The 21,305-nt window shown below is 38.6% G+C and overlaps 1 protein-coding gene across 1 annotated transcript; it reads left to right on the top strand.

Annotated features, from left to right (window-relative positions):
• Positions 1-2,377: 2,377 nt before the first annotated feature.
• LOC119904031 (activin receptor type-1C) lies at positions 2,378-20,649 on the top strand. The gene is made up of 9 exons (XM_038720397.1): positions 2,378-2,649; positions 9,256-9,486; positions 12,458-12,700; positions 12,862-13,092; positions 13,191-13,358; positions 13,887-14,043; positions 14,655-14,779; positions 15,007-15,137; positions 17,710-20,649. Exons 1-9 carry the CDS (start codon positions 2,580-2,582, stop codon positions 17,833-17,835), a joined length of 1,482 nt encoding a protein of 493 aa, XP_038576325.1. The 5' UTR covers positions 2,378-2,579; the 3' UTR covers positions 17,836-20,649.
• The last annotated feature ends 656 nt before the right edge of the window (positions 20,650-21,305 follow it).

The raw sequence follows: 21,305 nt of genomic DNA, 5'->3' as shown, positions 1-21,305 counted from the left end.
TCTTTGATTTCTCTGCCCATGTTAATTTAGTCATTCCTGGTCTTTGGTGTTTAGATAGTAGTGTTAAAGTTTTCTAATTTTGAATCTTTTTAATTAGTCAGGATCTTCAATACTGAGGAACTTTGGTCCTGTAGTTTTCATTTGAATACCATCTGTACCAACTATGGTTTCAAATCAAACCCATATAGCCTCAATCATTCTCTTGTGATTTGTAAGTCCAATAAGAAACTGTGACCACAGTATGTAGTCAGGGCGAAGTCATTTACCTTTCCAAATGAAGTGAACTATTGTAGCTGTCAGCCTTCCAGCTAAAACCCACATTCCATTTTCCAGTGGCTGCCTCTGTTTTTGTCAGTAGAAATGTTCGTTTACGCCGAATTCATTCACTGATATACAGTTATTTTTACACAACTATCTATTTCCTGTAAAAAGCTTAACATCTGCACTGATAATGCAACAAATTAATTTATATTCATTTTGAAAAGGTCATAATCCCAGACATTTCCCCTGCCAGCTGTAAACTGAAACTGCTTGCGCAGCTTGGCAGATGTCAAACAGAAACTGGGCTCCTCCCGATGGTTCTCAGACAGATTTATATGCTAGAGGAGCGTTGTGGGCCAGATGATAGAAACACAACAGTGGATGCCTGACACGGCCGAGACGCCGTTCTTGCGTGTATCGACAGCTGTCAGACTTTCGTTACGTAGACCGTCTTCATATTCATTATCATTTGATCCTGCCTACACACACAGAGCACAGAGGTTTGACTCCATTACTTCTAGTCCTGTACTGGGTCTGTATACCTGCCGTGTACTTCAGTGCACACTGAGTGGAATAAGTTGTAATCTGTTTTCCCCTTCCAGAAAGACTGTAGTCAATTTATTCATTTATTATAATGTGATTATAATAAATTAATGATGATTATTGCCTACTACAATTGTATTTGTGTGGCCAATGTTTTAAAGCCTTTCTACAGTCCCAATTGGTATAGCAAGAGCAGAGCTTACAGTATTAGTAGTGTTTGCAGAACCCATAATAGAGTCGAGGTTACTGGATTCAGTAGTTAGATCAACAAGTATTCCTATTGTTTCCAAAGCTGTGCTGTTTGTACAGAACATGTAGCCTGCTTGGCCTTTACTGTGAATATATAAAATATTACATTTTGCACTTCTGTTTTTTGCTCAAGTAGACTTTGGTTTTAAGCTCAGTTCACTCAGTCACTCTCCCTGGTGGTTGCTATGGAGCCTGAGCAGCAGAAACACAGCTTGGTCGCATATGACCTGCAGTAAATAACTTCTCACATGCAGGTGAGTTGAGCTGGAACTTTACACTGAGCTTAATGTGCGGCAGACTCATTTGGTATTCACCACCTGTAAGTGTTTGCCCTCTGCTCGGTTGGACAGGATGAGCAGGTGCCTGTCTGGGCTGGTTTCCTCGGTTTTGCTGACCTAAGTTCTGCTAACATCCAGGGAGAGGCCACAAGGGAGAGAGATAGGCTGTATTACCAACCAGGCAAAGCATGAAACCCAGTCCCTCAGGGGCCACAAACTTGTCAATTGGTCTTTGTAATTTAATTAGCTGCAAATGTATTGCACCTCAAGTACAGTATCATCAAAGGTGGGTCCTGCATTATTATCTAATCTTATGGCCCTGTGTTGGAGAGGGGTCCTGTCAAAATGTTGATTTATGACCTTCTTTTGTTTTGCTTCTATTGGGCTCAAGTGGTGCACAAATTTGTGTTTAGTCAAATGAACACAAGCTAATTAACACAAAACCTTGGACAGTTTTGTAGCATAGGAGTACTGGTTGTTCTCTGGCCATATAATGAGGCTGCCATGTACATAGTGTGCTGTGTGCACTGTGCTTGATGGGAACTTGGAGGCCACAAGGTACATACACACATTTTTTTTGCCCCAATGCCCCGAAATAGGATAATCCATCCATGGCTACTGTCCCTTGGAAACCAATGCATGTTACTATAGAGCATTTATTGGCCCTAGTAGGCCTATGTACACATGGACTTGGAGACAAGTCAATGCATTGTGCGTGTTGGGACTGCTTGTTGTGCTCAATCAGGAGTTCAGTGGTCATATACATTATTTATCATATATACAGATTGGCTCTGTAATCAAGTAGATTGTCATTTTAATAGTGTCCTTAAAAAACTCTGGATTACATTAACCTATTCAGTGTAGGAACAGTTTGACCTGGTTCCTGTCCTCAGCAAGCACTTATAAATAAGTGACACCTCCGTGAATTGAAGAAATTTCCATATTCAATATGCAGACAGGAGGTGGTGTTTTACTGGACCTGCAGCAGTTAAATGGATGTGCAACACACTTTCTCTCTGGCTCTCATTCACATGTCTTTATCGGAGGTCTGCAGCGCTAATCCTCTTAAATCCCAGTCAACAGAGGCGGAGCAAACCTCTCATTGCGTTTCAGTTTCCTCCCCGCATTTACTGCGAGGCATTTGTGCGGGCTGCATGGCCGACGGACTTCACCGCAATGTGTAATGTTGTTTCTGTAGAGTAGCTGTGTACACGGTGCGTCGGAGAGGGAGCAGATGCGGCTCTTGCCATGACTTGTCCCAGGAAGCAGAGCTTTCAAGCGGCGTTGATCTTTCTGTCTTTCGCCCAGCTGACTGCAGGTACAGTAGCTGACAGATCCCACAGTTTGCATTACGTTAATCAAATGCATTAATTTGGTTTAATGTGAGTTAGTGAAGTGCTTACCACATAAATTGCTGGCTAAATAGGATAGATAGTTATTTCAGTTGACTTTTTATATCGCCAGTATGAGAGAGGTGTTAACACAGTTTCAAGAATTATGGGTTATGTCATCACACAGCATGAATAAAGTTTGTTTAACTTTGAAGGGCGCATTATTTTATAGGTCTACTAATAAAAGTTAAATAACAGCGCACCTTTGTAAATTAAAAAATTAGAAAGAAAAATAGGCTACTTATAATAATTATTTTAAAAATTAGGCTTAATTTATTTTGCTGTTAAAGTTCTGAATGCAAAGACCATCTATCTAAAGAAAATATAAAGCTGGCTCCTACAACCTGTTCTTCCATGTTGGGTCACTTGTAGTGCAGGAACTGTTCATAGACCATGTGTTTTAAGTTGTTTTCAAAAATAGCTTACTTATAAATTAGATTGAGTGCTTGGTAGAAAAATAATTGGGCAGACTTTCAAAACATTGTAAAATATTGTCAGTTTATTCTTTGTTGCCATTTCCCAGTTAGTACTGATGCTGTAAGACCATGTGGTGATGGAGTCAGTGTTTTGGGCAAAACTTTGTAGGCTAGTTTCATACAGCAGGATGGCTTTACTTTATTTTCACATCTGTTTAGGATCTGAAGGGTCTTTTTCTGGAGACTTTTTTCCTGTCTGTATATTAAAGATTAAAGTTGTTTGTTAGATAATAAAAAATTTGTTTGACAAAATTTACACAAGAGCTAAAACAATCAGTTGATTAATTGATTGATCAGTTGACAGAAAATAATATTTTCTGGTTCCAGCTTCTCCAATGTGAGGATTTGCAGCTTTATCTTGCCATAAATGATAGTGAACTTAATATCTTTGTGTTTTGGACTACTGGTAAGACAAAAAAGGCAATTTATAGGTGTCACCTTGGTCTTTAGGAAGGTGTGATTGGCATGTTTTTCATCAGTTTCTAGACCCAATAACTGCTTGAGAAAATAATCAGCAGATTAATTGATAATGAAAATTAACTACAGTAGCAACCCTAATTGATACAGCAAGTGGTGGTCCCCAGGCTGTAATGCTGCATTTCATGTGATAAAATAAAGTGTAATGAATAGTGTCTGCTTGCAACACAAATGCCTCCTATACATTTAGTGTAAAGTAAACAAGCAGCCACTCACCTGCTGTACCTGATTTGTCAACAGTTATGCAGGTTCATAAACAGATGAACTATTAACTATAAAAGAAAAAATGTTAGCACGTTGCACCTATTGGTGTTGCCCGCCTGGCTTGTCCTGGTGCACGTCCTGATAAATGGTTGTGTGCTTGTATGTCTAATAAAGTTAAAGACAGAAATGCTGGCAGTGTGCTGACCTGTTTCCCTTTGTTTTGGCTGCTAATGTTTCAGGCTTAGAACAAGACAATAACACAAACTTGAAAAAAGTGGAGCTTGTGCCTGTTTGACAGCGAGGTGTGTGGGAGCTGTTATAGTATGTTTCCAATCGGGCAAGCAGGGAGGTGTGGTTTTGTAGAGGGGACAAACTGTTGGAAGGCATCTCTTGTTTTATACACAGCAAAGGATAGAAGTGCAGTAATTGCATACTTTCTTTTGGTAAACATACTTGGATGCACAAATTCAGCTTATCAGCTCTGAGACAGGCTGCATAATACAGATAGATTAAAAATACAGAGTTCAAATGAAGGAGATTCTAAGTACCATTAAGGTGTCACATTCTATCTCTCTACATGATAGCTTCATTTGTAATGTCATACCCGTGTTTTTACAACAAGCAATCACAAGACCATTTAATCAGTGAAAACCTATGTGGTAAAAAATGCATGCACTATACTTCTCTAAATTGGAATTCCATCTTAATAATTTTTTATAAAAAGGTTGTTAAGAATAGTTTATCCCTCCACCTCCTCTCTACTCGTGCTGACCAAGTGTTTGCTACAACATCTCAGAGGAGGAATTCAGTTCTAATCGATTGCATTGCATTTTTTGTTGCACTTTAAAGTGTAGGAGTACATCAGAATCAGAATCAGATTTGTTGCCAGGTATGTGTACACATACGAGGAACTTGACTCTGGACAATGCTCACGGTGTGCTTACTTATACAATAATACAATAAGGCAATAATAATCAAACGCAGGCTACAGTATAGAGAACAGATATATATACACACTATGAACAAAAACGGACAGATTGACACAATAGTGCAAAGGTGGTGCAGGAGAAAAATTATTATTACCATTATTGTTATTATTATGAACATGTCGGAGGTGGATGTGATGTACAGGTGCACATACACATACAAGCATACATGTACACAGTGTGATGAGTGCAAAGAATGCTGGAATAAATAAGTATTATGTGTGGTGTTATCTCCATGTGGTAGGTGAATGCAGTATATACAATATGAATATAAACAGTATGAACAGTAGTAGTAGTGCATTCTTATTATCAACTCTGTTCACTTAGGGAATTACTCATATCTCCTCCATGATTGAGGGGAGCTGCAGAGCTATTCGAACCAGTTTGCAGTTTCTGGAGAATGATATGAAACGTGTGCACACATTCCAGGATGTGTGTGAAGAATGTTTGATTGAAATTACAGAAACGTTTTGTTTGTAGTGGTTCACTGATGCACTATGGAGAGGTACAGAACATTTGAAACCATAATCAATATGAAGTCACATGTAAAGTGACACCGGTTGAACACCTGCTGTATGTCATAAAAATGGAAGCAGAGAGAGTTGAAAATATAGCTGTGATATAAGGTGGGAAATTCTATGGAGGGAGCAGTTGTCCAACTTTGTAACAGTGTCATATTAGACTGTATGACGTTCAGTGCAACCTTCAGGTAGGCTCTAGTCCCACCTTTCACTACCTTAACTAAGTGAGGGAATTCGCCTTTAATGCTAACCTTACCCTACAAAGAATGGCAAGGCTGGATTTGTCATGCAAAGATTATTTTTTGCAAGGTGGGTAGAGAAAATGTTACAGTAGATCCAATGTGACAAAAAATATATGGCCTGATGCAATGGCTTGTCCAGGTTTATTATGTTTGGGGGTGACATGCAGGGGTGGGATGAAGTATTGACAGAGAGAGAGAGAGAGATAGAGAATAATCATTAATTTACCATTTATCATGTCTAATCTAATTACTAACATTACAGTATCTTACATTCCAGTGTTTAAACTTAAAATGTACATACAAATGTAATATAAAGCATCTGTACTTTATTCTTTGAGTCCTCAAAAAGAAATTGTACCTTCAACAGTTGGTTCAGACTAAGTTGCTGCCTCTGACTGGGCAGATCATAGTTTGGGAAAATGGGGTGGCTCCTGGGGGGGGGGGGGGGGGGGGCAATCAGATTCCACTTCTATCCATACCCCTGTCCTGATGTAAATGAAAATAAACTAAAATGTTATGTTCACTTTGTTCTTAATTTTTTATTTTTTTTTTTACCATTACTAAATGAAAGATAGGTGTTTTTCTTTTCACTGTCTTTGGTTTGGAGTTTGTTGTTCCAGCAAGACACCAGCATGTGATTTTGCTGACTGTTATCTTCTGAGAGCATAACACTGTTTTAAGCATGCACTTCCGCTTTGCAAACTAAACGCAGTTTTGGTGTTTATGGCACATATTCCCCAAACCAGTCCTTTTGCTTCTAATATTGCTAAACAATGGAGAACATTTTGAATATATTACTTCCATATCACCACATGTGAATAAAGAAGCAACTGAACACATAAAAAAAGCTTAAAAAACACCAACTCAGTTACAGAGTTAGAATATATTAAAATCTCATTAAACAACCATTGTCCCTGAACGTTGTTGCCAAGCAACTCCCAGGTGTGCTATAAAAGTGAAGCGTTACTTTGTCATATTTCAGTTAGCCTTGCCCTGAACTGAAGTCCTGATCTCAAGATGTCTGTTTTACTGTTGGAGGAGCTTTTACAAAGCAGTTTAAAAGAAAAGGTTGGTGGTATTCTGTATTTTTCTTAATTCCAAAAATCCCATTAAAAGACAAAAAACTGATGTTGGAATTATCCTGATAAAATGTACACGCCAAGCTGGTTGATATGTTGCTTTGTTACAATGACTATGAGCACTGTTGTTTATTTTGAGTCAATCCTTCACAATCTTGGTGCTTTAAATAGTCACTGGTGCACCAAATGTATTTTAATCTGCATCTGAAAGAATGCAATATTCATTCAATTGTAAGTAATACTGTGTAAAAACTACAGTGCTTTTAGGAAATTACTGAACCATTTACATTTTTTTAAATTATGTTAAATAAATAAGCATTTTTAAACAGTAACATCTTCAGTAGGTAGGAGTGACTGCTACAAGGTCAATGTAAGATTTATTATCATTCTCTCCATACATAGTACTCTATACCTATAACCAATAAGTAGCATTCCTTCAGTGATCCAGTGTGCACAATAAAGAAACAGGGTAGGGAAATCAGATAGTGTTGAGAGACAAACTAATATCTTGTTGGCTTTGTTTTATTCATGGGATATATTGACTTTAAGAAAAATTTATCAACAATGCCAGCCTTTTTTGTTGAAGTATTTATCACTCCATCTGCAACACTAGCTCAGTGTTGTAGAGTCGCAACTCTTTCTCTTCATATCTGTTCAATAGGAAAGCTTTGTTACGGTGTGCCCCAGAGATCAATCCATGATCCCATCATGTACTCTTTTATATAATAAAAACCTTGTATTAAACACATTTCTTATAACGGCTACATGGATGGCACGCAGGCGTATCTTTCATTTAAGCCATATGACCTTAACAGCCCATCCTCCTTACTGCATTGTTTAGCAACTCTGAAGGACTTCAGATCACTGACATAAAAAGATAAATCCTGTCACTGACTGAATCCATGCATTGCACCATACACACCGCTTTCACTTGTGTTCACAGCATGAACTTTGGTCACTATCTCAAGAAAGTGTCCTGATGTTGTTGCTTCCAGTTGTGAAATGTATCTAGTTTAATTCCTGTTCTTATCTGTCAAGATCTTTTAAAGATTTAGTAATGCTTTTTTCCCCCTCCTTGGATTGCAATACATGTGCAATATACATGCTTAGATTGCTCCACTTCCAGGCCACAAGGGGTCAAAAAAAGCCTGTGCCAGACTTTTAACAAAATCCTCACACAGTTCATTAATAACTCTGATTATGCCTTTTCAACACTGGTTGTCTGTAGGGGTCAGAATTAGCGTGGGGTAATGTTCCCCAAGCCCAGGTTGAAATCAGAGAGTTTGTGGCTTTTGAGTTGCCTCCTTGAAAACCTTAACAACAGTCAGATGATCACAAGTACAGATTAAAGCGGTTGACATTATAAGCATTTTATTTTGTAATGTCTCTATTGTTTTTCCTTACTTTTTTAATCCTTGCTGTTCCTGTACATTCTAAAATTCCAGCTGTATGGCCACACATACTGGATGTAATATCTATAATATACTGCCAAAACTGTTACTATTCATGAGGACTAGTTGGAAATTGGCCAAATGGGCTTCACATTCGGTGGTAGAACACAAAACACAAAAACAATTTCAAATGCAATCATATTAGAAGAATTCATGAAGATTTACGATGGGCTAGAAAAAACAATAGTCCCTTTCAACCATATCCAGACTTCCTAGTTTCGTGTCAAGTTCATGTCAGGTTACCTGACCTAAAGCAATTTTCACGTATTGTTGATGCTGTAGACAAATACAGTTACACTGGCAAGAATAAGCCTGTGTAAAGAGGTCACAGGATGCTTTGCATCAGCAGTGAATCTTCCTGACAAAAATAGTTTTGGGGAATGTTTTTGTCACAACCACTAACTGCACACATATGGCCTGAAATTTCAGACAGCAGCCACCAGTTTCTATAATGATACAGAAATAAACTGACACACCCACATTAAATGTAAGGTTTTTGTTCACTGAGCTAACTCAATTGCATGAAGTTAAAAAGAGGTTGTTACTGTTCATTTTTCAAAATTTCAAAAATGCTTCAAATGATCAAAAACGTACTGTTTTGTCAGTGAGATTTATGATGAATATTTATATTTATTTAACTTCATACTATGATTTATACTTACCTTTTATCAGTAGCACAGCTATAAATTCTGTGCTACTGGATATATTAAAAACACTTTAATTGTATAACATACAATATTCTCACAGTTCATCTCCAGTGAGCAGGCAGTGCGGCTTGCTTATCAATCACCCACAGTCTTATCAAACAAAGAATGACAGCAGCTCCAAGAAGAACACAAGATTATCTGGGTGTTAAACTAAGAGGTATTACTCTGGTTCCTCCACCTTCAGCCATTTAAGAGCATGGACCTCCTTATGTAACAGGAGCATCCTGCCTCTAAAGAGTTAAAAACCACTGGCCATGACAGTCTGTGAATTAAACTGTTTGTCTAGTGTCCTATTGCCCCTCAGCGGTGTTACAAATCAATGAATTACCAAGAAAGTGCCTGTGAAGAAAATAGTTATCCAACCGTCTTAAGTAATACAATGTGTTTCAGGTCTGAAGTGTGTGTGCCAGCTGTGCGCCAACCACACCTGTGAGACGACTGCAGACGGTGCCTGCTGGAACTCTGTGATGTTAATTGACGGGAAGGAGGAGACGGTCAAGTCCTGCCTGTCGCCCTCTGAGATGAAGGGCCAGGTCTTTTGCTACAGCTCCCGAAATGTCTCCAAAAGGAACTGCTGCTTCACTGACTTCTGCAACAATGAAACTCTGCACCTACACCCAGGTACTGCCGATATGATGTGTCTGAACTGATCAAATCTTGCCTCCATCTCTGGTTGTCTTTTAGTTATTTATTTAAATTCATGCATTTTTATTGAAACCAATAAAGATGAATATTTTGCAATGAAAAAAAGAGACACAAAATGTATGAAAGAAAGGAAAGATGGATTCATCCCCTCTGACAGTCAGTTAATGTCACATTGCTCAGTAGTTACAATATTCATTCGACAGCAACGCAAGCCCAATCAGTGTTGGATTTCCCACTCATTCTGGCCCCGGCTAGACGAGGTGGATGCTGATCCTACTAGATCCTGTGACATAACAAATCTGGCAGAGCCAAAGGGATGGCAGTTAGTGACGCTCCCCCTCCCTCCACTGATTTATAAATAAATACTTTGCCGGGCATGTAGTCCTCCTGCAAGTTAAAAGCCTCTCATGGGTCTGCTGGGTGGAAGTTGGCCTTAATGCAGAGGATTTGCTACTACACCTGTGGATATGCAATTCAGTGGAAAACACCGGGAGTTCAGAGTTACACTTAGCATGGTGGTTCACAGTGGTTTTGTGTTACACTGCTGCAATGCATAAATTAGTGTCTAATGTGTTTTATGTTTTTTCAGTTAATTTGTAACATAGCACAGCAATTTAAATACTTCATAGGCCCATGTAAATTGGATCATGCATAAAGAATTTAAATCAGATTTGTTAAAACTATATTAATCAGTTTTTCTGGCCATTTTCTGGCAGAACTTCATAACTAGTTGAGTTGACATGGTTATCAAGTAAGATATGGAGCAACATTAGCATCTTTTTGGAGTTGTGTTAATACAGAAAAAAATCTATTCAGGTGGAGCACCCAAATCGATTATACTAAAGGGTCACATCATCGGTGACCATGTTCATATTTTTGGGCAATTTAGAACTCTGTACCTCTTAGACCAGAACAGTGTAAAGTTCCTCTTCATGCATTTTTAAACTTTTGACAATATTTAATCTTGGTCACAGTTTTAAACAAACATTAGTCCCTTCTTAATTTTTAACACTGACTGAAAGAAAAAACTAAGAAAACAAAGTGTTTTTTATTAAGATAAATCCCCAACTGATTTAGATAAATCAGAATCAGAATCAGAATCAGCTTTATTGCCAGGTATGTGTACACATACGAGGAATTGGATTATACAATGCTCACGATGTGCTTACTTATACAATAATACAATAACACAGTAATACAGTAATAAAATCAAACACATTAAACAAATAATTTTGATTAGGTGGCATTATCAGACAGTGGTCACTGTCAAATGAAGAGGTGATACAGGAGAGTTAAAGTGCTGCAGATTGTTGATGAGATGGGTCAGGGCAGCACCCTGAGGCTGTGGTGGTGTTGACTGTGAATGAGGACACCACAATCAATCTGTTCCACTGCTCTGCGAAATATCAACATATGAGCTCTTCCAGTGTGTTATTTATACATAAAGACTTTTTCATCGGCGCCCTTGCTGTGACATCTATACAGGCCTGAATAGTAGAATGCATTTAGAGTTATAAGGTTATGTTTTAGGAAGTGGTGAAGGGTTTTTGTGTAGCTGTTTTAACAGTGTAGTTTAGTTAATTGTCCTTTAACACTTTGACCAGGATAGCCACGGCATTGTTCTATCCCTAATTTCTAAACATTTATTTATATGTTGTGTCATATCAACAGTTTGAACAGTGCAGTTGCAGTTTGTAGAAGGTCTTTTGCCACTGGGCCAGAGGAGAGGAGTTTCTTGTTTTGCACCATATCTGCTGAGGTCCATTCGGACACATGGCAGGATATGTATTTAGGTAAAAGGCTAAAGATGTCTTAGGAAACTGTGGTTTAGTTCACGACGTGTTGCTGTGCGCATTGGGCCATCTGCAGATGTTGCATGTTTGAGGCACTCCTGGTGAGGAGAAGATGAAAAGGCTAAAGAAACACTTCATCACACAGATTTGGGATTTCACTTCTTTATTATCACAATAGTCACAGGCTCATGTGTAGGTTAAAAGAGTTATTAGTTCCTGTAATTGTTCCTGAAGTTAATATGAGGCTACAGCAATCTAAGTTGGCCAAATAATATGGGCGTCATCCAAAGTTACAGTCTTTATAGTACAAAATTTTATATTTAATATTTCCTCAGACCTATATGATTTCATTGTAGTCCTATACTACAGTGCTATTACACTGTTCACTGTGCATTGTTTTGTGAGCAAGTCTTTAAATCTCATGTTATCACAGCGCCCACCAGCTCTGCTATTTTTGTTTGTGTCCTGGTCTCCTCTGTCCACCCACAGACAGAATGAAGGTCAGAGATAGAAATGCCGGGTTACATTATTTTGCCAAACCCACAATTTATTACAAGGTCTGATAGTGCACCTGTTGTTGATCAGTGCATGTCACACAAAAGAAAAACATTTTTGATTTTTGCTTTTTGGAGAAACATTTTTTGGCACTAAAAGCTTCTGCCTCTGTATCTCTTTATTGCATTTGATTAATAACATTTATGGGCAGTGATGAAAATTCTATGGTAAAACTAATAAATGGCAGCACATCTGCCAAATGTACAATTTCCACCTCACTGAATTTTCAGATTGTCATCAGGGTGATGACTTCATTTTGCTGAGCTTGTGTTAAGGTTAGGCAAGTGTTTTTCTGATATATAGTACATCAGTGTATGCCAGCAGTGGTCATGCACTTCTGTTAATATATTGTGTACTTGAGAGGATTATTTCAGTCCACAATCACACTTAATGCCAGAATCAACAACGACCACCAGAGGGTGCAACAATCATAGGGAGCTTAGCTCAGTGATGAACTTAATTCCCTCATTCTGCTGATTCTTTGTCTTAAGAATTAAATTTCAGGGAACTGCAATATTTTAACAAGGTACAAGGTTGTTTATTTTTCAAAAAGAAGAAAAAACTGTCTGCATTGTCTTATTGTATGTGTGTGTACTCAGAGAGGCCTTCGGAAGAACCTGGCTGGAGCAGGCTGCAGCTCGCTGTGGTGATCCTGGTGCCCTCCTGCCTGTTGTGTGTGGGGATCCTGCTGGGTGTGTTCGTTGTTCAGGGCCACCGCTGTGCCTACAGCAGAGCCCACAAGCAGGACCCAGAGGAGCCTCTAGATGACCAAATGCTCATGTCACCCGACAAATGTCTCAAAGATCTGATCTATGACATGAGCACCTCGGGCTCTGGATCAGGTAAGAGAAATGCCGCCAGCTGGCTTAAACGATATGATGACCCATACTATTTGATACATCCTGGGTTAAACTCAACAAGACCATAATAAATGTGAAACAGGTAAAATAGAATGATTTTAGAATGGTCTTCTCGGTAGAAATAATTGTTTTATGTCTTGCAGGTCTGCCACTGCTGGTCCAGCGGACTATAGCTCGGACCATAGTGCTGCAGGAGACCATTGGGAAGGGTCGATATGGGGAGGTGTGGCGGGGAAAGTGGCGAGGAGAGGATGTGGCGGTGAAGATCTTTTCCTCCAGGGACGAGAGGTCGTGGTTTCGTGAAGCAGAGATTTATCAGACAATCATGCTCAGACATGAGAACATCTTGGGCTTCATTGCTGCTGACAACAAAGGTGTGGGATTCAGATACACTGACCAAAGCTAATCAAGTTCACGTCACAGTTGTGTGATAAATGTGCCACGTGACTGTATTATTTGCTGTGTGCTGCAGATAATGGCTCGTGGACCCAGCTCTGGTTGGTGTCAGAGTACCATGAGCATGGCTCCCTGTATGACTACCTGTACAGGTACACACTCTCTGTGGAAGGCATGATCGTCCTTGCTTTGTCCATAGCCAGTGGCCTGGCGCATCTCCACATGGAAATCATTGGAACACAGGGTAAGGCTGTATTAAGTGAATGAAGAAAATTAATTCTTGGACACTGACTTGATATTGGAGGATTAAACAATTATGGCATGTGTGCAGTAAACCCACCATATACTAAGAGTAGATTCCCTAGATTATCTTAGTATTGCTCATCCTGTGTACCCTCAAAACAGTTTGTCAATTGATAAATTTGATTTAATGCTGCGACTAAAGCTTTAACTTTTTTTGATTGATTTGATTATCATTTAATGTTTGGTATTTTGCTTGATGAATTATTAAGACTGAAATAATTAGCTGATAATGAAATTTAGTTGAATGTTACAATTCAACTGTGTTATTTCATTAACATTAAGTTTCATTGATGGCTGTGAAAATTTGATTCGATGATGTCAAAATACTACAAAACATTGGTGCAGATGTTTTTTTCACTGTAATTGAGACACTGACAGATTTTCCTTACTTGAAAAAAAAAAAAGAAAATTATTTGTTCATTTTATCATTTTTGGCCTAAAACCTTATATGTGGCCTTCTTGGTTCTAGGGAAACCTGCCATTGCCCACAGAGACCTAAAGTCTAAGAATGTCCTGGTGAAGAAGAACGGCACAGCAGTCATTGCAGATTTGGGCTTGGCTGTGAAACACGACTCCAGCAACAACACCATTGACATACCATCCAACCACAAAGTGGGAACCAAGAGGTTAGATTTACGTCATAATGCAACACACAATAAACACAAACATCAAAACCTTCTTGAAACTTGAAACCTTCAATCCAATTTATTTTATTTGAGCTATCCTTTCTATAGAGTTTACATATCAGAGTTTCTCTGAATGCAATGTGTTTTTCATTTTTTGGGCAATACTTTTTATTGGCTCACAATGTGGAGTGAGAGTTCTGGTAAAGTGATATATGAACACACGTATTTATCTATACAGACCAAAATTCAATTCTCTATGTGTAGGATTTAAAATATTTTGACTTTGGCGACTTCTAGTGATATTATCAGAACTTACAAGATTCAAACAGTAAAATATCCTTAGACCAATGTCTTTGTCAAACTAAAGCCATAAATCACTAGTGAGTGCTGTCAGTTTAGATTTTAAAGATAACACGTTTGTTATCATAATGGATGAAAGTCTTTACATGCAGAGGGAACTGTGCTTGTTTTTTCTGTAGTTGCTCCATATTTATGCTTTTCAATCCAGAGATCATGACATTGCAACCATCCCACTCACAAATTGGTTATGAAAATATTCCAAGAAGTTATTTTTTTATTTCATTTGGCCTTAAACATTTTGTCCTCTGCAGGTACATGGCCCCTGAAATCCTGGATGAGACAATCAATATGAACAGCTTTGAGTCATTCAAGCGGGCAGATATCTACTCACTAGGCCTGGTGTTTTGGGAACTGGCCCGAAGATGCTCTGTTAGGGGTACATTAAATGACACACGCACATATACACTCCCACTTATTTATCGATATTTATAGAAAGAATTTAATCAGCAGCACAACAGCACTGTGACACTGCTGATGACACCACTGATGTAACTGTAATTATACCCCTGCACGCTAATTTTAGGTGGTTTATATGCCTGTTACTCAGTCCTGTGTGTCAATAGGTATGATGAAAATAAATCAGCATCTTTGTCATTTTCACAGGACTTAATGAAGATTTCCAGCTGCCTTATTATGACCTGGTGCCTTCTGATCCGACCATTGAGGACATGAGGAAGGTGGTGTGTGAGCAGAAACTCAGACCCAACATTCCCAACCAGTGGCAGAGCTGTGAGGTGAGACATTATTTATCTGCTGTATCGTCATGTAAGTTAGTTGTCAGTGATCACTAGTGTGTGCATGAAACAGGAGACAAAAAACAAAAACTGATTTAACAAGGCATATGCTTAGAGGATACATCTGGTTTGTTACAGCACAGGCATTATTTTTTGCAGTAGCGATGTTAAGTGCATGTATGAACAAATTTTTAATCCACAAACTGAACTGACTATCCCTGCATCAACTTTTTCACTGACTGAAGTAATTGCTTTTACCATTGGAGCGCTGGTGACTGAAAGCTCAGTTGTTCAGTATGTTACTTCTCGGATAAAAGCTTACTGAAAGGCTGCAAAAGCCAAAGAAACAGTTATGATGCAGTAACTGTGTTGAAGTCAGTGGTCACTGAGCTTTTAAGGTTATTTAATCGCTGTAGTTTTTGTTGAACTGAACAAAACAGGCTAAACTTACTACTGATGTTAGAAATGAAGTAAACTAAACAAAACATTTGAATCAGCATTGATTTGTAATTTCCACCAATGTTTTAGTTTTGGCAATGATTCCCATCTGTTCTTGGAACACGGTGACATCAACTACAGCGGGGCAAGAAACATGAGTGGTAGTGGTAGTAGAGATTTACCAGATTATCTAAACCACTTTATTTGGAGGTATAATCAAACAAAAGCACCAAACATTGCAGAATGATCTACAGCGTGACTACATTAAAGGCCTCGGTATGTTACAAAACAAGTGCTTGTCGGATGGTTGAACATCCAGTGGTTAGGAGAGGGTGTGTTTCCAGAACCAACAATTGCACAATCACGACCACTTCACGAGGCAGTTGGCCCGGTGCATGAAGGTGAAAAAGCAGGAAACATTTGCACTTCTCTCTTAAGCCCTCTTTTTTCCATTTTTCATGCAAAGATTTTTGAGTGCAACACCATTAATGCCTTTGAGGAGAGACAGTCCAAAATGATATCCTGTTATACCCATTTGAATAATTATCACATCTTGTTGCTCTTTTAATTGTGTAGCCAGTCAACAGGTATAGCCAGTTTTACCTTTAGACGTGTTCCGATGACACGTACAAACTAGTTAATTTGAAGCATACAGAACCCTTAAGTAATAAATGATATGCCATTATTGTTACGGTAAGTGGTGGTATGGCAGGTTGGAGGACCCAAATGCAGGACGGGGGGTATCCAGGTGGACTCCGTTGAGCGGAGCAGGTATAGTTCAAAAAGTTTAATAAACAAAGGCGAGCACACTTATAGGCGGAGTGGCTGATAAGTCCAAAAACAAGGAATCCAAAAGAAACCAAAAACCATAGAAACCGGGTGACAAGACGAGAGCGATGAGCAGAGCAGGCTACACAGGACAACGCGCATCAAGACACTGGGGAATCCACACACAGAAAGTAACACGAACAATAACCGGACAAGGGCTAAACAGAAAGACCACACATATATACCAGGGATAACGAGTAGGGCGGGAACAACACAGGTGACAGACATGAGGCTAACGAGGCAGGCAGAGAGAGAGCAGAGGGGAGAACAGAGAGACAGTCAGGCAGAGGGATACTGGAGGGAATAGACATGACACAGGTTACTGAACACATAACAGATCAGAGGAATAAATATAAATGAATCAAGACACAAGCAGACACATTCCCACTGAACTAACACCAACAAGTAACACAGACCGAAGCGAAGTAAACTAAGGCATCAAGAAGACAGACATGAGTGACAGACAGAGACGGACATGAGTGAACCCCAAAACACAACAGACTATATAACTGATACTGGACACAGGACAGAACCCAAAACACTAAGACATAAACCGAGACACAGAACGAGGAGCTAAGACACAGAATACAGAGCAGACTAAACTAAAATAATGCAGACGAGGAACAAGAAGTAAATACTAAAACATAACCAAGGCACAGGACTGGGAACAAAGACAAAGAACTAAAACACAGGACCAAGAGCTAAGATAAAAGACGAGACATAAACTACTAAGGACAAGGAACGAGAGAAACAGGCAAATAGACATACGAAACAATGGCAAAAACTCAAACTCACAGGGAAGAAACTACAACTCATAACGGTTATACCCATTTGAATGATTATCACATCTTGTTGCTCTTAATTGTTTTAGCCAGTCAACAGGTATAACTACTTTCTCCTTTAGACGTGTTTGGATGACAGTTTGTACAAAAGTAGTTCATCTGAAGCATACTGAACCCTTAAGTAAGGTTGATTAATAATGAACCAGGAAATCTGGGTAATAATTTTACAGTTCGCCTTCTTTTTCTCTTTCAAACAAGTTTGACTAACCTGGAAGCTTGTTTAAAACCTATTTGATTGTCTGATTGCTCATGTTTCTTGCCCCTCTGAGTACTTTGTTACACTGCATTGTTGTTGTGTTCCCAGATCTCAGGCAATAATTGGGTAAGTCCAATGTTATTATCAAAGAAAAGATAAAACTCCAAAAATTAGACCCAAGTTGTGTGAAACTCGAAATTGCCTTAAACGCTTAGGTAAGCTTGGGGAAAAAAGATGTCAAATCTCTTTCTCCTTGTTGATCCACCAGGTTCTGCGTGTGATGGGCAAATTGATGAGAGAGTGCTGGTACGCCAACCCTGCTGCTCGACTCACTGCTCTGCGGGTCAAGAAAACTGTGTCTCAGCTTTCTGTCATCAAGGATGTCAAAGATTAGTTAGATTTGTTGCCCTGCAGATCAGCGCTGGTGCTGGCACTGGTGCAGCACAATGGAGTGAGAGTTGGTGGACGCAAACAGGGAGAAACTGTTCGCTCTAACTGCCTGAGGCTGCCCTCTTCAGGACACAACCACCCTCTTCACCCTCAGAGAGCAGATTCAGGTTGTTTGTGGTGCCAAAGTATTGTAGGGGGTGTCTGTGGGTGCTTTGCACATAGACACCTGATAAACCAATTTGAACCAAACAGCTGAACTGTTGGTAGAAAGAGCCATATGAAATAAGAATATGTATCATTTTTATATTCTGCTACCTCAGCCATTTAAGTGCCCAAAGCTTGAAGTTGCACATTGTGATGTTTTTGTGCCATATCTTGTAACAAACAGAGCATTGCTGGGTAGGTAGTGTGCTAACTGACAATCACAAAGGATACTGGATAAGACACCCTAAGTAGTTCTGACACATGTACAGACTATCCCTAAAGATCTAAACTTTAAAGTGCTTTTGTATCGTTACAACAGTACTATTGTAGATAAATGGCTTGTTGAAAGCTCAGTGGAAAGATTTCTATACACTTCACAGGACTACAACTGTGCATTTCCAAGTGGAAGACATCCTCTAGTGAAATATGTCCGAGTGGGCTTATAGTGTGATTCAGTTCTGACCATTGATCACTGTAGCTCCATGGACGACAATTAAAGTCGGTCTATTACAAAAACCTCGACAAGTACTGAATGGATAACATTGACATTTAGCACAGGCATTCATGGTCCCCAGATGATGAACCCTAATAATTCTGATGATCCCCTGACTTTAACAATAATAATATTATAATAATAATAATAACCTTATTTGTATAGCACTTTTAGGTAACAACGTGTTTTAACGCAATCAATGCAAAACATAGACAAGTTGAACAAAAATCAGTTTCACACAGAATGGTGTACAACAAAGAGTATATAAAACACAGAACAAGACAATTAAGGGAAAAATAAATTACACATCACATAGTGATTTATAATAAATAAATCAAACATAAACAAGTCAATATACAAAGAGTGAAAAAAATACGCATCACACTTTGAAAGCTTTTTTGTATGAATATAACTAAGTACAACTGAGGCTGAAAGGACTAAGAGTTAAGTTATGTCTTGGGCTATCCTGAAATCATCACAGTAAACCGTGTTGAATTATTTAAAAACTGGATCGTTCGTCTTGCATTGCTCTCCGGCCAAACTTTAAATATTTAGACTGACTAGTGGTAAGAATTACAAAGTGCCCTTTCCATATTTAAACAGCCTCATGGGATCAGTGGCTATAGACTTGTTTGTCTTGTCCTTTATGTAAAGAGTACAGCTATAAACTCCTGCTATCAATTTTGCACATTTAAAGCTTTCAGTTGTTAAAAAAAAGAGCTGCGCTCTTGACAGAGTGAGTGCTAGTTTGTTCACACAAACAAGAGCTCATCCATGAATGTGAAAAGTTATGTTTTATATTTCTGTATATATTTATTCACACTGGAACTTTGCAATTGAATGAAATGATTTGCCGTGCTTACAGTCCTGCGACAGTCACAGATACCGTATTTTAATCGTGTTTGTGTCAAAGCTTTTGATTTATTAATGGCTGTTTGGATGTAAAGAGAATTTCAACAAATATAACAAAAATGCTTCTGAACGGATTGCCTAACAGGTCTTGATAAAACAACAATATACAATGAAAAACAAAGACGACAATGAGAAAACACAGAACACACAAAAAGGATGAAGTAAAGTATAGCGTGTTGAATGTGTACATTGTCACTGGTAACTGTAGTAAATCAATTTAAGACATTTCACTTGGAGAGCACAGTTGGGTGATGGGTGCACATATAATCACACAGGCAAATCTGAACATCATGTGTGCTTGTATGCCCTCACATATATGCAGGCGTGCCTATGTGTGTTTCATATCATGTGAAGTGATCCTGTATTTACGGATGTGAATCTGATTAATCATTGTAATGTTTGTGAAACTGGTGCTGTGGAAAAAAAACAACCTTTCCATGTTTCCCATCCATCATGGCTTTTAATTCTTGTTGAGCTCTACATCCTCAGTCAATGTTCATGTTTTAGTTGGTAGTGCGAGTTACACACTTCTATGTAGCTGCTTAGTATCAGCGTTGACACATAAAAGTGTTCTCCTGTTATGAAGGTTTCACGATTACTGGATGATGTAGCATCAGCTGTACAATAGCTGCTGCTGTCTTGGCATATGAGTTCATGTGAAGGTCTTCATTTTTTTCTTTCTGTGAAATGATTTGTTGACTTCAATCAAGGAATTGTATGTGTTGCAGAACACAGATAGGAAATATTAAAAACACGTCTGGCTCTGCATGTGTCTATTGCAAATACTTGTGATATAATTTTTTTTAATCCGACATTGGATCTACGCTGAGCCAAGCTTATTTTTTGTCTGTTGTGTCATATCTGCTTCTCCAAGAATCAGACAGATGATACAGAGAAGAACTGATAGCTAAGCATATAAAGACTTATCAGTCATTCCAAAGAGGAGTGATCACCATGTGCAATTTCTGACTGGTGTCTTTTTTTATATATTGTAAATGAAATCGCTAGATATTATTGACAAATGTGATACTGCTTTCATAAAATCATCATAAACCATCCAGTTATTTAGATTCATATTTTCGATTCATGTGAAACAGTTTTGTGTTGTTGCTCAGATTTCATGCCATTGCATTGTATCTTATCTCTTGCACTATTTATTCTGTATAGATATAAATGATATCAGTGTCAATAAATGGTTTTTCATGTTTTCATGGTTTTGGAGAGGTTTTTGTTTCTCACACTGCCATTGTGATTTTGAAAGCACTGACTGTGCATAGATTTGCACATTGCTGCACGTAGGATAGAATTTCCCGGAACAACTTATTTGAATCAGGTCATTTTTATTTTCCCTATCACACTTTACCTTAACTGATGTGACTCATCTCTGCTTTCTGCTCTACTGTTCTATCAGTGTACACTGTTTATGATGTGGATGTGGCCGTTAGACAGAGGAAATAAAAATGTAACACTGAGACCATCAGCACTACGCAGATGAGTCAACGCCTTAAGAATGTGCTGCGAGTTGCTTTAACGGATTTTTTTTACTGCGCTGCCTGTCACATCAGACGAGGAAGATCACACAGTGTCACTTACAGGAGGTTCATGGGGTACATCTGAAAATTTCCCCATAACACTGATAACAATGCAAGCAAAGGATCCATTTGCCAAAAAATCTGAATATTTGTTTTTTTTTATTTGTTATGTCAACTACTCACAAGATGTCCTTTAAACAACACCCACATGCCCATATATATATTGAAACGGTTATGAAACAGCTCATTAAGGATACAAGTTTGAGAAAACAGGAAGAGGGAATTGTGCATAGAAAAGACTGTAACTTTGCAAGATAACCACTTGATTTGATT

Source organism: Micropterus salmoides, unplaced genomic scaffold (genome assembly GCF_014851395.1).
Source record: "Micropterus salmoides isolate LMB-PRFRI ecotype aquatic unplaced genomic scaffold, ASM1485139v1 Ms_hic_scaffold_15, whole genome shotgun sequence".
In the NCBI taxonomy this organism is placed as follows: domain Eukaryota; kingdom Metazoa; phylum Chordata; class Actinopteri; order Centrarchiformes; family Centrarchidae; genus Micropterus; species Micropterus salmoides.
This window is presented reverse-complemented; position numbering and strand designations above follow the sequence as displayed.

Bases quoted from the DNA above. Each gene is read 5' to 3' on its own strand.
- LOC119904031 (XM_038720397.1), top strand. From the start codon at position 2,580: ATGACTTGTCCCAGGAAGCAGAGCTTTCAAGCGGCGTTGATCTTTCTG. The intron at 2,650-9,255 runs GTACAGTAGCTG...AATGTGTTTCAG, and splicing joins TTTCGCCCAGCTGACTGCAG to GTCTGAAGTGTGTGTGCCAG. The intron at 14,044-14,654 runs GTTAGATTTACG...TGTCCTCTGCAG, and splicing joins CACAAAGTGGGAACCAAGAG to GTACATGGCCCCTGAAATCC.